We start from the raw sequence: 15,097 nt of genomic DNA, 5'->3' as shown, positions 1-15,097 counted from the left end.
ATTCGTTGAGAACTCTCGAGTTCTAGCCGTAACAAGGAAATAAAGGGTTTCAAACCTCTCTTTTATAAAATATCAATATCAATCATCTCAATACAACTCTAGGCATAGACGCCTATTTATATGAAAACCAAATAATCTTAAAATTATTAAAAATTCTTAAAATAATTATAACTAATTAAGATAAACACCAGAATAAATAATAATTTAGATAATTAAGATATTTGAATATATCCAAATATCTCTCTCCATCATTCTTTCCGGGTTGGAAAGATTCGTCCTCGAATCGTAACGGTGGTTGGCTTCATTTTTTTTTTCTTCTTTTTCCATTGATAATATTTTCCAAATAAGAAAATATAAGTTTGTCCTCCCTTAAACCACGTAACCAACATGAGAGTGAAAGATTGTAAACTCATGTGCTCCTCATTGCGATTACATGTGAAAGCTTTTATTGGGCCAATATTTAGCAAAGCCCAATTGGCACCAAGATCATTAGAACGTGAATTGCTCAGCTCCAGGATGCTGCCGTACACAAGAAGAAACCCAATTTCCTCGAGAGTAACATCATCTCCTAAACTGTTGACCTCACAGCGGTCGAGTTTGTTGTCGCTGTATTGAATCCAACCTTCATCATCATAAACGTCGAAGATCGGATCTCCAACAATCTCTTTGTAAACAATTACTTCTCTATCCACAAACAAATTTTCCATGATTCCAGATCGAGTTTTGATTAAGAAACCAAAAACACCAGCTCTGATACCACCTGATGTAGCGGAAGCTACGATAACACAATGAATCATATTTAGTCTGAGAATACCTAGGATCAAAGTCTTCTTGATTCGTTGAGAACTCTCGAGTTCTAGCCGTAACAAGGAAATAAAGGGTTTCAAACCTCTCTTTTATAAAATATCAATATCAATCATCTCAATACAACTCTAGGCATAGACGCCTATTTATATGAAAACCAAATAATCTTAAAATTATTAAAAATTCTTAAGATAATTATAACTAATTAAGATAAACACCAGAATAAATAATAATCTAGATAATTAAGATATTTGAATATATCCAAATATCTCTCTCCATCAGATGGATAGATAAGATATAAGAAAAAAGTGTGGAGACCGAGAGCGACGGTTACAAGGCGATTTCACGTAACCTATGTTTCTTCTGAAGAGATGTTGATTCTAGTTTCGTTTCTTATTTTTTTATTTGTGTTTCGTTCTTCTCTATGATGGAGAAGACGCTCATATTTACTCTCGATGATTTGGTTGTTATTTATCTTATTTTCCACTTCGTTGTTTCCATCTTCGGCGTGGACATCATGAGATTCATGACCACGATCGATGACAAATTGAATTCAAATCTAAGCGGTAACTAAAGAACTTATCTTGACCGTTGTACTTTGGAGACAATTGCCATGGAAACCACAGTGGAAATAGTATGTCAGAGACGAGGAACTAATATTTTTTTTTTGTATGGAGATGTTCTTAGAATCGTTGAAGATTGGTCCTTTCAATTTATATTTCTTTCGAAAAAAATTGTTCTCCGAACATGAAGATTGCATGAAGAACGCTCAGAAAAAAGCTTCTTCAAATTTTATTTTATGTATTGTAATATTATCTTTTATTTTAGATATGCATTTGCTTGTATTTGCATTATTTTATGTGTAATGATATATTTTATATAAATAAAGTACTTGCTAAAAAAAATATAAGAAAAAGTGTAAGTTATGTGTGTTCCAAAGTATTGTTTATTGGGCTTATAATCGAAAACTAACATAAGCCTTTGTAAAATACATATAAACAAAAATAATATAGTATGGGCCTTATATGTGACTTTTTCTTTTAAATAACCATTGGGCTTTAAGCTTTTTCCATCCTTGATCTACCCTTTTGGATAAAAGTAAAAACTACTGTTCTGTCTGAACCGGATCCGACAGGATCCACCCATTCACACTTCGCACGTGTTAACATAATTCTCGGACAAAACCCTAGTCTCAGCGCCACCTGTTCCGTCTCATCCCAAACGCTTACAATCTCGCCAGCCATGGCGTCAGCTACTCACCTCCTCTCCCAACCTTCATCATCTCTCCGGAGAAACCTAAACCAATACCAATCGAACCAATCCTCACTCTCCAGAGCCCCGCTTCTGTCTCTCAAGTCCACCTTGAAGCCACTTCAACGCCTCTCCATCAAAGCCGCCGCGTCATCCCCAAACTCCGTCAAAACCGTGACGAAGGACACAAGCGATCAATCCGCGTTCAACCACTGTTTCAAGAAATCATCAGATGGGTTCCTCTACTGCGAGGGCACCAAGGTGGAGGACATCATGGAGAGCGTGGAGAGAAGACCTTTTTACTTGTACAGCAAGCCTCAGATCACGAGGAACGTCGAGGCGTACAAAGAGGCCTTGGAAGGTGTGAGCTCCGTCATTGGCTACGCCATTAAGGCTAACAACAACCTCAAGATTCTGGAGCATTTGAGGAGTTTGGGATGTGGTGCTGTCCTCGTTAGTGGGAATGAGCTAAGGCTTGCTCTTCGTGCTGGTTTCGATCCCACAAAGTAATGTTTTTTTTCTTAATCCCATTGATGTAATGTCTGTTTAGCTTAGCTTTGAATTAAGTTGGTTGATGGAGTTAGAATATGAGAAGATTGATATGATTTGTTTGATTTTGTCTAGTGGTGTTGTATTAGTTCTTGACAATGTTCAAGAAGAAATGGCTAGGTCGTGGTTAGGCGTTTTATAGAAGATTATTGTTTCGATGGCGCCTATGCCTAGACCGATTTGTAGAACACTACTTGTTGACTATGTTCTTGGTATATGTAATGAATAGGTGTATCTTCAATGGAAATGGGAAGCTGTTGGAGGATTTAGTTATAGCTGCTCAAGCAGGTGTTTTCGTGAATGTGGATAGTGAGTTCGACTTGGATAATATTGTGGAAGCTTCAAGAATCTCCGGTAAACAGGTCAATGTTCTGCTGCGTATCAATCCTGATGTTGATCCTCAGGTATGGTTATGTTTCTAGTTTTTCTTTATTATTACATCATAGTTCCTACATTGATTGGATACGAATGAGCTGTTACATTATGTGTCAGGTGCATCCATATGTAGCTACCGGGAACAAGAACTCGAAGTTTGGTATCAGGAACGAGAAGCTTCAGTGGTTTCTCGACGAGGTGAAGGCGCATCCTAATGAGCTTAAGCTTGTTGGTGCTCATTGCCATCTAGGCTCTACCATTACAAAGGTAGCTTTCACTATACAATAGAAACTCTATAAATTAATACTCTGATATAAATTGATAAACACTATAAATTAATAAATTTTGTCCCCGAGTTGGGCCAATGTAAAATATGGCACAATTCGTAAAATAATAAAAATAATGATTTTTGATTTTTTTTTTAATGTAAATATATGGTCCCAATATAAACATAAATTAATAATTAGTGTTTATAAAATTTATATAAACTATAGTCAGTGTTGAACGTTATGTTTGGTGTGTAATCTGATGAACGTTATGTTGATTCCAGGTGGATATATTCAGAGATGCGGCGGTACTTATGGTGGAATACATTGATGAGATCAGGCGTCAAGGCTTTGAAGTTAGCTACTTGAACATTGGTGGTGGCTTAGGGATAGATTATTACCATGCCGGAGCTATTCTTCCTACACCAATGGATCTCATCAACACCGTAAGAACACTCTCTCCTTCATCTGATCTCAAAAGTCTTGAATTGTAAGAATCTTTACATTCCCTCTTGATGTGTTTTTTTCAGGTAAGAGAGCTTGTTCTGTCACGTGGCCTGAATCTAATTATAGAGCCAGGGAGGTCGTTGATTGCAAACACGTGCTGCTTCGTCAACCATGTGACCGGTGTGAAGACGAATGGAACTAAAAACTTTATAGTGATCGATGGAAGTATGGCTGAGCTTATCCGTCCTAGTCTTTATGATGCTTATCAGGTAAAAGCTACAAATTGCTTTTAGCCCCCTTGGAGTTATAGCTAAACATTTTCTTGTTCTTGTTTCTTGTAACAACAAAAGCACATTGAGTTGGTCTCTCCTCCAGCACCTGAAGCAGAGGTTTCCAAATTCGATGTAGTAGGTCCTGTTTGTGAATCTGCTGATTTCTTGGGGAAGGACAGAGAGCTTCCCACTCCTCCAAAGGTGAGAGAACAAGGATCTGTTTCGGTTTGAAAGTTCAATTAATGTGGAATCTAATGAGTATTTGTCACAGGGAGCTGGTCTGGTGGTTCATGATGCTGGTGCATACTGTATGAGCATGGCTTCCACTTACAATCTGAAGATGCGTCCTCCAGAATACTGGGTAAGATCCTAATAGAAATTTCCATGATGTGAATTGTAAACATGTAACTGCTTTCCGATTGGATGAAGATTGATGAGTTTGTGTGTGTTTTGCCAGGTTGAAGATGATGGGTCCATCACTAAGATCAGGCATGCTGAGACATTCGAAGACCATTTGCGTTTCTTTGAAGGTCTATAAACTCTCTGATTTCCTCTTTATCATTTGTTTGTCGCTATTTTAGTTTTACTATATTGATTTTAAGAATCACTATTGTAATGCTACTGCTGTGTTGGATTTTCATATTCCTTGTTGTATCCGAAGCCTTTCGATAAGTTGATGAATAAAAGAAATAAAAGAATTCAATAGAAGAGAGTGATTTTGTGGGGAGTTTCTTTTGGTTTGGTTCTTTTTAGTCCAGAGTGAGTCAATTGTTCAGACAAAAAAACTTGAAAACTAAACTTAATAAAAGCCAAATCAATACCAAATCCGTTTCAAGTTTGCACAGAACAACGATGTCATCAGGTAAAGAACACAACTCAGTGTCAAGTATGATAATGGTTCAAAATTTGCTGTATATAAGACTATAGAAGCATCTGAGCTACAAAGAAAAAAAAAACACTCGAGGGAAGAAGTCAAGAACGGCTTTTCTGATCATCACCTAATCTGTTTTGGCCTTTTTGGGTTCATCAAACACAAACACAAGAATGAAGAAAAGAGAGATCGCTCCGTTCTTTTCATTTTTCAAAAGCCTACATCTCTATCTATAAGCAAGTGCCATGCAATGTTCTCTTAACTGACGTCACATTTTTTTTTAAAACTCTATTGATTTGCTAAAACTTGTCAACTTTTTTTCTAGTATGTCTGTCTACCTCTCTTTTCAGAACTGCCTTTCAACATCCTTTTCCATCTGCTTTACTCTTTTTTGTGCACTTTTCATTTGCTTTACTTATTTTCCATTTTTGGATAGGATTGAGAAAAAAAAAAAAAAACTGGACTGGATTTATACCTCAGTGATTATGTTAAAACGTCTGCATTCCTAGTTTATATGTTTCTTTTTCTAGTGTCTATATGCGGCAACAAATCTGCAGAAACATGCATGACATGAAACAACCACATACCTCTATTCTACAGTAATCCAACTTATAGAAACAAATAAAATGAAATTAAAGAGTAAAGACCATCCTATATAGTATATGACTAAATAGAATACTTAACCAGCTGAGTTTCTGATACTAGATATTTAAGTCAAATAAAAGAATCTTGTACTGTACAAAGATTCTTTAAACACTTTAAAAGTTTAAATATTCTTTATTTAGAGAAAAGTCATAATTAGTAATCTAACAATTATAACTGTAAGAGTAAAACCAGAAAGCTAATAGTACGACATGGTTCCTCTCATTGAACCGGCGATGACGTCCGCCGTCATCATTTTCCGGCCAACTCCCCAAATGCATGGGTTTTGTTGAGTAATGAAAAAACTATCAAGCTAGTAATAAAAATATTTAAAAAGTACGAGGGCATATAGTTGCAAATTCTCACCCCTTACGTGGACTAAAGTCGACTCACATTCATTACCAGAAAAATATTTTACTTTTTATTTCGCAAAGAGAGAGAGAGAGAGAGAGAGAGAGAGAGAGAGAAGAAGACGAAGAAAGGAAAAATCGTTTTGATCGGAGGTACTCTTCTTTCTCCGATCAGCTTCACTGTCTCTAGGGTCTTTTTTTTTTGTGTTCTCTCTCCGTTTCTTCTTCTTAGCTCGAGTCTTCTTGGCTAGAATCTGAGTGTGGAAGCTTCGTTGCTGAGAATTTTGCGATTTAATCGTCGTTTTTCAGTCAAAGCTTCGTTTTTTACAGACAGAAACTAAACTTGTCGTTTGTATCTTCTATTACCGTTTCTGTTTCTGTAAGAAAACCCAATAAAATTCCTGAATTCGATTTCGTGGGTTTTGGGTTTCCGGTTCGGTTATGTGGGATAGAATATTGATTTCTGTCACTTTCCACGAGCGGGAGATTTCGAATTTGCCTCTTTTGGGCTCCAAAGTTTAAATCTTTGTGCCTTTTTATTCTATACTTGTGATTTCATCTAGGGCTTGCTCCTCTTTTCTAATCCCAGATCTGTTTTTTTCTTTCTCCAGACTATCCTTGTCTTCGAGCTAGCTCCGGTTCTTCTCCTCTCGTGGGTTTCTACTGGGCGAAAGACAGTTCCTTTACAAGGTTAGTGCTATACCACAATCCCTCTCTGTAAAAGTTTGGATCTTTAGAACTACAATTGTCGTTGTGTAGTTCTTGAGCATACCTAGTGTTGAGTATGAATCTGAGAGTTTGGATTCTTAGAACTATAATTGTAGATTGTGTAGTTCTTGAGCATTGTGTGCTGAGAATGAATGTGAAAGTTGGGATTTTTAGAACTCTAATTGTAGATAGTGTAGTTCTTGAGCATTGTGTGCTGAGAATGAATGTAAAAGTTTCGATTTTTAGAACTCTAAATGTAGATAGTCTAGTTCTTGAGCATTATGTGTTGAGTTTGAATGTGAAATTAACCAATTGGGGTAGTTGCATTTGGCTTTGAGTCTTGTTGAGTCACTGTGAGAGAGTTTCTAGTCACTTATACAGTTACAAGTTGATGTTACTAGGTTGTTTGTAATGGAAGACGATGGCTCTCCTTCTTCTTCTTCTTCTTCTTCTCGAGATTTGGATGCACAGAACCCTTATGATCGATTGCTTGCTCTAAATACAAGTCCCGTTGATTCAAATTGTAACTTGGATTCGGTTTCTGCTATTTATCTAGCGATGACGACAAGCTCAAAGCTGGAGTGCGTCGATGAGCGCGGCCAAGACTCCCTCATAACCTCCGTATGCAACATGGAGGACGAAGAAGAGGACGAGGAAGAGCTCGACGAGTTCGATCCTTACCTCTTCATCAAAAACTTACCCAACTTGTCCTCCGTTGTCCCTACTTTCAGACCCGTCTTGCTTCCTAAACAGACCCGAAGCTGCCCTCCCATCTCCCTAGTCCTAGACCTCGACGGTAACGCTACTTAAACAAGCACTTGATGTGATCCATATAAGAGTTTCTTATATCTTTTGTTTGATTTGCGACAGAAACTCTTGTGCACTCTACTCTAGAACCCTGTGACGAGGTGGATTTCACATTCCCTGTGCATTTCAATGAAGAAGAGCACACGGTGTACGTGCGTTGCCGTCCTCACCTACAAGAGTTTATGGAGAGAGTGTCCCGTCTCTTCGAGATCATTATTTTCACAGCTAGCCAGAGTATCTACGCCGAGCAGCTTCTGAATGTGCTTGACCCTAAGAGGAAGCTCTTTCGCCATAGAGTGTACCGTGACTCGTGTGTTTTCTTTGACGGTAACTACCTCAAGGACTTGTCTGTCCTTGGACGCGACTTATCTCGTGTGATCATCGTCGATAACTCCCCACAGGTATCGTATCTCAAGGCTGTTGCATTGTCTCATTAGTATTCTTCTCTCTGAGTTATTGTTTTGGTGCAATGTTATAGGCATTTGGGTTTCAAGTGGAGAACGGTGTGCCGATAGAGAGCTGGTTTAACGACCCGTCAGATAAAGAACTCCTTCACTTGCTACCGTTTCTTGAAAGCTTAATAGGAGCTGAAGATGTGAGGCCCATGATCGCCAAGAAGTTCAATCTAAAGGAAAAGATTGAGGCAGCTGTAGATGTACCCGAGTATCCTGCTGAGGCAGGTGATCCTTTCGAAAGGTAAAGTCTTTTCAAAAGCTCAGAATCTGGCATAAAAGCTACACAAAGGAGAAGACTTGCTCTTTGGGAGAAAGCTTGTGAAAGTTTCTCTTCTTGCTCTTTTGAGGTTGGAGGGATTAGAAGTTGGAAGATATATTATATATATATATATCAAATGTTGTTTTCTTATTAGTTTAAAGAACCTTGGTATACAAGAAGAAGTCACAGAATAATTATTATAATTTTTTTTTTAATATATTTTTGAATAATTGTGACATAGTCTCCAGTAGAATAGTCAAAGCTTTTCTTACCAAAAGGAGATTACTTGTGAAGAAGAAGAAGAAGAAGAAGAAGAAGAAGAAGAGTAGTGCGCGTGTTAGTAGAATTTGCTAACTTTACGCCGATGTCGGCGCACGTTAAGCTGAGTAATATTTATCCATTTATTTTATTGACAATAATCATTTTTAAAAAGGAAAATAGCGGATAAAAAAATAAAAAAATTTCATCGCCTCTCGAAAAACCTAGCGCAGCAGTCCCCATGGACGTATCCGCGAACAAAGGTCTGGAATTGAACGGTCGTAATGCAGAGATCCTAATTAGCTCCAGCACGTTGAGAATCCACGCGAAACCTGCCTTGGACGAAGGTGTGGAATTGAACGGTGGGATTCGAAATAGCAGTATTATTAGCAGGATGGTGGTTGAGGGATACGACACCTCCCCTCGTAGGGAGGATGTGGAAGAGGCTTTGAAAAAACACTTCGCATCACGTAGAATAAAGTTAATGCATGTCTCTGTTCCCGTAGACTACAAATGTCGTAATCGCAGACGCGCCTTAATCTATGTTAATGGAGAATGTGAAGCAGAGGCGTTGAAGCTTGATGGAAGTTACGTGGGAGGACTTGTTTCAAAAAAAAAAGTAACGTGGGAGGACGTATTTTAACAATTACGGCTTACCCTTTTGACGACAATAACCTTGAGCATCTCTTTGCTCCTACCAGTGTCATAGACGAATACCGACAGCACACGTTGAAAGTTAGAGGATTTGATACTTGCCTCTCTCTGAATGATATCGAGAAGATGCTACTTAGGGTTTTCCCCGGATCCGATTGTTTTCCTCTCTGGGACGGTTCAGTTTTGCTTTATCTCCGTGGACAATATGCTAGGGACGAGGCTCTGAAACTTAGCGGAGGTTCTGTGGAAGGCTTTAAATTTGCAGTTACTGAGGTCCTCCCAGAAACTGTGATAGAGACTGGCATCTCTCTCGCAACTGCACGTAGCTTTGGCTTTCGTGGATAATTCTAAAACCAATCAGAAGATCAAGCCTACGGACTAGAAATCTCTCGTTCTCTTTCTCTCTCAAATGCTGTCTCGTGTTATTAACTTGTGTCATGCAATGCCTCCTTCTTTTCTCTTGTCTGGATGTTGAATGTGTTTTTATTTGTTTTTTATGATTAAAACTCTGTAAAAACACTATGACAAATAGGCATGGGCATTCGGGGTCCTAAACGGGTTTTGGTTTTATCCAATCGGGTTTCGGTTTTTCGGGTTTACCAAAATCAGCCCCATTCGGATTATATGAAAGTTCGGTTCGGGACCGGTTCGGATTCTATCGGGTTCGGGTCGGGGTTAGTAAATCTTCAAAAAACCGGTACAACCCAATATACTTTCGGGTTCGGGTCCCAATCGGTTTTTCGGTTTAAAAGTACCTGATTTTTACCTATTTTATAACCAAAACATCAGTAAAATCGGTTCTTCAGTTTTAAAATACTTGATTTGTACCTATTAATAAAAACTTAAGTAAAATCGATTCAAAAATAAGGAACATCAACCGTGATCATTCAAAATCAAACAAAAAATAAACATATTTACTGATAAAAAGAAAACCAAATAAATAAAAGCATAAAATGAAAACCAACTTCTCATGAAATGATAAACATTGTTTAACGAAAACAAAATCAAAATCTAAATACTTCAAGATTCAATGGCCATCTTCAACCATCAACCTTCATGTAATAGTACCACCAACCTTCATGCAATAGAACCACCGACCTTCATGTAATAGATAAGTATTTTAGATGTTCAATATTTCATACTGTATTTTGGATACATATTAGGAATTGAGATCATGTTTGGTACAAGATCTTTTCGAGGTTTTGAATGTTTCGGGTTTTATCGGATATCCATTTAGATTCGGGTTCGGTTCGGATAATACTCATAACTCGAAATACCACAAAACAAGATCTATTCGGTATTTACGTCGGGTTTGAATCGGTTCGGATTCATTTTTATCGGATCAGATTCGGTTTGGGTTTTCGGGTTCGGTTTATTTGTCCAGCCCTAATGACAAACTTGGTTGTCCAATCAATAATCATCTATATATAATAGCAAACCTGTTTTTTTCGATCAATGATGTCATCTTTTTTATAGGAAAAAAAAAATTAATATCAAACGGTGTAGTTTGTTCGGAGTAAATAATCTAATGGCTAATATTTTGTTTAAGATAAGAGTATGACGTCATTGTTTCATCTCGTCTTCAAGCGTTATCAATTCAATCGTCGTCTTCAATTCACAAGTCATAGCTTTTCAGAGCCCCGCTTATACAAATTGGATAACCGTTATCATCTCCTTCAAGAGTCGTCTCTTTTCACAGAATTATTAATAGAATCAATGGTACAGGTTTGCAGTTTGTTTTAGTAGTTCATTCATCAGATGCTCTCATTCGCTCCTTCTCCCTCTCCGGATTTTGCTTCTCTCCGCTTCGTCAACATCCTAATCAAGTCTTTTTTTTTTTGGTGAACATCAACTCACAGATGTGTTATCGTTCTTCCATTTATCTTCTCTCAATCCATATTTCCCAGAATCTCAGAATCGTTTTCAACATAAGCCGTGTTCCTTTTATAAACGCTGCGACCAGAAACAACGATTGGAATTACATATACACCACGGAAAATACATCACAATGAAGTCAACACAGCGGCAAGTAAAAGCCACCAAGTACGACGTTGAAAATAATAACGGCACCGGTAACTCCGCTTTCATGTCTCTCTCTGATAATCCATTAGCGACTGTTGTTCGTTTCATATCTATAAATTTGCTTCGTTTTCACAGTTTGACCTATTTAAATGTCTCTGTGATCCGATCTCTTTTTGAATGGTTAGTAATGTGAAGAGGAGATGGAGTGAACTGCATCTTAATTTTTGGACGACCAATTTGCTTGTGGATTTCCCTTTCTCTCTTCTTGTATTATCTGTTGATTCGGACTTATTTTGTCTCTGATTATGATACTTTTCCCAGTTTTTGTATTGCAGCCTACTCAAGTTTCATTGTTTCATATTTATTTCCTGATTCTGTTTCATTAGTAATTGGTTCGTGATGTTCACCAGAAGAACTGATATGAGAATGGTGAATAACTGAAGTATATATTCTTCTTCGTTTTCAGTAAATTGATAATTCGCAAGTGCATCACTCATCTGCCTGTGCATGCGTTTAAGGGGGGAAGTTTGTACTTGAAGAAGAAGTGGAAAGATCGTCAAGTTTTGATGATAATTCTATATTTATAATGTTACAAATCATTGCATCAATATAATATAAATAAACGACCTCATAATTTATTTTTTTATTTTTATTTTTTTTTGTCAACAACAAACAGACTCATATAGACTATGCGAACCAATCCGAAAGCTCTGCATCCATATGAACGACGAAAGACGATTGTTTTCTGGCACATCGTGCTAGACTATCCGCCTTTTGATTTTCCGTCCGGGGTACATGAATGATCTCTGAGCTAGTAAAACGTGTCTTCAGTAGCTTTATGTCCTGCAGGTAACTCTCAAACGCCGACCATTCCTCTGGTTCCGAAACCATCTTCACCAATTGACCTCATAATTTATTTTTTACCAAATTTGGTGTTTTATTGTTTATATTAATTTTTAATTCCAGTCACAATATCAAATGAGAAAAAGACTAGAATAGCACCAAACCAAGTTTTTGTTCTCAAAGTAGCACTCAAGGCTCAAAATCACAAAAATAGGTTTCATTAAAGAGGTAAATATACACTTAGAGCACCCGCAATGGTGTTACCCAAAGGGAGTCTTTAGAAAAAATGTATTTTGATTTTTTAAATATTATTATTATTTTTTTTTTAAATTGAAAAAAAAATAATAATATCAACCAATCGCGGATCGCCACAAGTCGTGGAGACCCGCAAATAGTGCAAGGATTCACTAAGAAAGAGTCATTAGTTAGGGATTTTTAGGATTGAATCCTTAATTTTTGATAGGGTCCACTGATTATTTAATTATTTTTTTTAAGGACTCCACTTTAAAGATTCCCATTGCGGGTGCTCTTATACCCCTTGGGTTAATTAATCCAAACCTTAGGGTTTAGAGTTAGGGGTGGGGTTTTGGAATTATGGTTTAAAATTTTATAAAAAATAAATACTAAAATAAAAATTAAAAATTTTAAAAACAGTTTCAAAAAGTATTTTTAAATTATAAAAAGAAAATTCCAAAAAAAAAAAATAAAAAAAAAAATTTCAAAAAAAAAATTTATAAAATTTTGAATCTGAAAACATATAATCTGAACTATAAAAAAAATTTCTTTTTTTTTTTTTTTTTTTTATTTTATTTTTTATTTTTATTTTATTTTTATTTTATTTATTTTTATTTGTTTATTTAATTTTAAACCAAGGGTATTAGGGATATTTTACCCTTTAATGAATGTCATTTTTGTGACTTTCTCATTCTAGTGCTATTTTTGAGACATAAACTTCAAAAGGTGCTATTATTGACAATTGCCCATATCAAATTCTACACCAAAACAGTTTTATATATTATTATTTTAGTTTTAAAATATTTTTTTACTTTAATTATTTGCAATGAGTAATTATCCTTTTATTATATTTGCTTGTATTCTCAGTGTGTTAAGATAAAATAATTTTATGCTTCCAATGTTATCTAGATTTATATAAATATATTTTTGTAATAATATATCTATTTATGTTTTGTTTTAACTAGATTATATATATATTTTTTATTTAGAAATTTAAATTAATGAGGAACAGTAATTTGTTTTTATTATATAAAATGAAAAATAAAAAAAAACATTGGTATATGTTTTTCAGATGGAATTCATTATTTTATTTACAAATTTATCCTATACTTTTTGGTTTTACTCTGCGTAAACTTAAGTTGCAAAAATAGTTTTAAATTTATTTCTAAGTATTGTGACTAAATATGTGTCGGCTGTACCTGACTTTGCAGTATAAGAAAAACCAACATAATGTAAAATAACCGCATAGATATTAGGATCAAATCTACGAATGGTGAGTATGCAAGCATATTTGACGTTTCCAGAAAAAAAAATCAGCTTTTTCTCAACCATAACCGATGTTTCTAATACATATTAATAATATATACTACTGTAAATAAAAAATGTAACTGAAATTTGTAGAAATGTACTATAAAATCTCCATTTCTGATAAAATAAATACTATACTTAGGCCTGGGCGTTCGTGTACCCGTTGGCATTCAGATCGGGTTTTTTGGATTTTCGGGTTTACGCTCCTAGGTCCCATACTAAAATTTTATTAGTACGGGTCGGGTTCGGATAATAACACTTCGGGTTCGGTCCAAAATTGTATTGCGTTTTAAAACCCATAAAGTAATCATATATCATACGGATTCGGGTTATATCGGTTCGTTTCGGATATAACTGAAGTAAAAACAAAAAAATTAAAGCAAAACATAAAGAAAAACATCTAACTTAAATAAAAATTAATATATTACACATAAAATTGATAAAATAACAATAAAATGTTAAATCAAACATGAAAACAAACATTATTTGTAAACAATATGTATTGCTTTATAGAGAGTAGACTTTTTATTTCAATTAGCAAATTATAAAATACTTATTTATAACTAATTGTGTACTTAAATTATTTATTAAAATTTTAATATTTATTATTATATATCATATAACCACAAATATAGAATTTAATAATTGAAATACTTATATATATTTTAAAATATTTATATTAACTATTAATTTTGAACTTTTCGGGTGACCCGTTCAGATTCGGTTAATAAAACTTCGGGTTCAGATATTTTATGTACCACCCTACAAGACCCGTTCGGGTATTTTTACATTTCGGGTCGGATAACAGATCGGGTTTTTCGGTTTGGGTTCGGTTCGGATTTCGGGTTTCGGATTTTATGCCGAGGCCTAACTATACTTCTGCTTTGAAATCAATAAGATTCTAAATGAGAAGAAATGTTTGTGGAGCATTGGTTTTCACACTGATTTAGGGTGTCAAAAATTAATAATAATAATTTTTGTTGTAGTGTTTCTTTATAAAATCGGTATTTGTATCACGTTACTAATTGGTGATTAAAATGTTACAAAGGTTCTATCGGTACAACATAAAGAATGAACTAAGTGTTGAAACAGTCCGGTTGGTCCTGCTTTTGAGCTTGGAAGAACTTTTACAGTTTTACTTGAAGTTGCATCCCTTGGCTCAGTGTCCAACCGATTACTGTATGAACCTCGATATTGGACCACGGTTTTCGGCCCATTATCTTTTTTCTGCTTTTAATATATCCTCCAAGCAATCCACAAATGAAATACCTACCAAAATTAACCAAGTATTTGAAAATATTTATGTTTAAAATTAGTATCATTTCCTCCGCGAACCGCGGGGGTCCGAATCCTAGTTATGGTAAAAAAAAGGGTGAATTGGGCCAAAATACAAGAAGAATGTGGAAATTAGGCGGATACCCATAAGAGAAAAGATGTGGGCTTTCGATTGTCAGAAAGCAAAGCAAAATGACGATAAGGTCCTTCTATAAGATAAGGAAGAGGTTTTGCCGTAGGCTTAGTGTAGGTTGGAAGCTAAAAGGGTTATTGTTTTCGATTGGGGGGGTTAGTAATCATTAACCTAGAATATATACCCGCTAAAATAACTTTACGCAGTTTACAAATAGAATTGACGAATGAGCGGTTTCTACCTGTGATAACAGCCTGTGCATGGAAAGGAGGATCAGAGTAAAAAGATCTTCTAAGGCATGCAAAAAGTTTGTA

General features: G+C 35.6%; 2 protein-coding genes and 1 long non-coding RNA gene across 4 annotated transcripts; all 3 read left to right on the top strand.

Annotated features, from left to right (window-relative positions):
* Positions 1–1,961: 1,961 nt before the first annotated feature.
* LOC103855942 (diaminopimelate decarboxylase 2, chloroplastic) lies at positions 1,962–4,669 on the top strand. The gene is made up of 8 exons (XM_009132995.3): positions 1,962–2,561; positions 2,834–3,008; positions 3,097–3,246; positions 3,530–3,691; positions 3,776–3,961; positions 4,043–4,165; positions 4,236–4,325; positions 4,422–4,669. Exons 1-8 carry the CDS (start codon positions 2,047–2,049, stop codon positions 4,500–4,502), a joined length of 1,482 nt encoding a protein of 493 aa, XP_009131243.2. The 5' UTR covers positions 1,962–2,046; the 3' UTR covers positions 4,503–4,669.
* A 1,178-nt stretch (positions 4,670–5,847) lies between these two features.
* LOC103855940 (CTD small phosphatase-like protein 2) lies at positions 5,848–8,292 on the top strand. Of its 2 annotated transcripts, none has more exons than XM_009132993.2 (5): positions 5,848–5,980; positions 6,439–6,517; positions 6,937–7,331; positions 7,406–7,743; positions 7,821–8,292. In XM_009132993.2, the coding sequence occupies exons 3-5, from the start codon at positions 6,947–6,949 to the stop codon at positions 8,040–8,042; spliced, it is 945 nt and encodes a 314-aa protein (XP_009131241.1). In that variant the 5' UTR covers positions 5,848–5,980; positions 6,439–6,517; positions 6,937–6,946; the 3' UTR covers positions 8,043–8,292. The 2 variants fall into 2 exon arrangements, with proteins under 2 accessions (XP_009131241.1, XP_009131242.1); XM_009132994.3 differs by having other exon boundaries at positions 5,849–5,980; positions 7,092–7,331.
* A 678-nt stretch (positions 8,293–8,970) lies between these two features.
* LOC103855938 lies at positions 8,971–11,644 on the top strand. Its single transcript, XR_001957874.2, has 2 exons — positions 8,971–11,040; positions 11,176–11,644. It is a non-coding gene; the product is annotated as an uncharacterized LOC103855938 (long non-coding RNA).
* The last annotated feature ends 3,453 nt before the right edge of the window (positions 11,645–15,097 follow it).

This window comes from Brassica rapa, chromosome A03 (assembly GCF_000309985.2).
Source record: "Brassica rapa cultivar Chiifu-401-42 chromosome A03, CAAS_Brap_v3.01, whole genome shotgun sequence".
NCBI lineage: Eukaryota > Viridiplantae > Streptophyta > Magnoliopsida > Brassicales > Brassicaceae > Brassica > Brassica rapa.
This window is presented reverse-complemented; position numbering and strand designations above follow the sequence as displayed.

What these genes read in the sequence shown, in the direction of transcription:
- LOC103855940 (XM_009132993.2), top strand. Translation starts at nt 6,947, where the DNA reads ATGGAAGACGATGGCTCTCCTTCTTCTTCTTCTTCTTCTTCTCGAGAT. An exon ending in CCTAGTCCTAGACCTCGACG is followed by an intron (nt 7,332 to 7,405) that starts GTAACGCTACTT and finishes GATTTGCGACAG; the next exon opens with AAACTCTTGTGCACTCTACT. An exon ending in TCGTCGATAACTCCCCACAG is followed by an intron (nt 7,744 to 7,820) that starts GTATCGTATCTC and finishes GCAATGTTATAG; the next exon opens with GCATTTGGGTTTCAAGTGGA.
- LOC103855942 (XM_009132995.3), top strand. Translation starts at nt 2,047, where the DNA reads ATGGCGTCAGCTACTCACCTCCTCTCCCAACCTTCATCATCTCTCCGG. An exon ending in TAGGCTCTACCATTACAAAG is followed by an intron (nt 3,247 to 3,529) that starts GTAGCTTTCACT and finishes TGTTGATTCCAG; the next exon opens with GTGGATATATTCAGAGATGC. An exon ending in AGCTTCCCACTCCTCCAAAG is followed by an intron (nt 4,166 to 4,235) that starts GTGAGAGAACAA and finishes TATTTGTCACAG; the next exon opens with GGAGCTGGTCTGGTGGTTCA.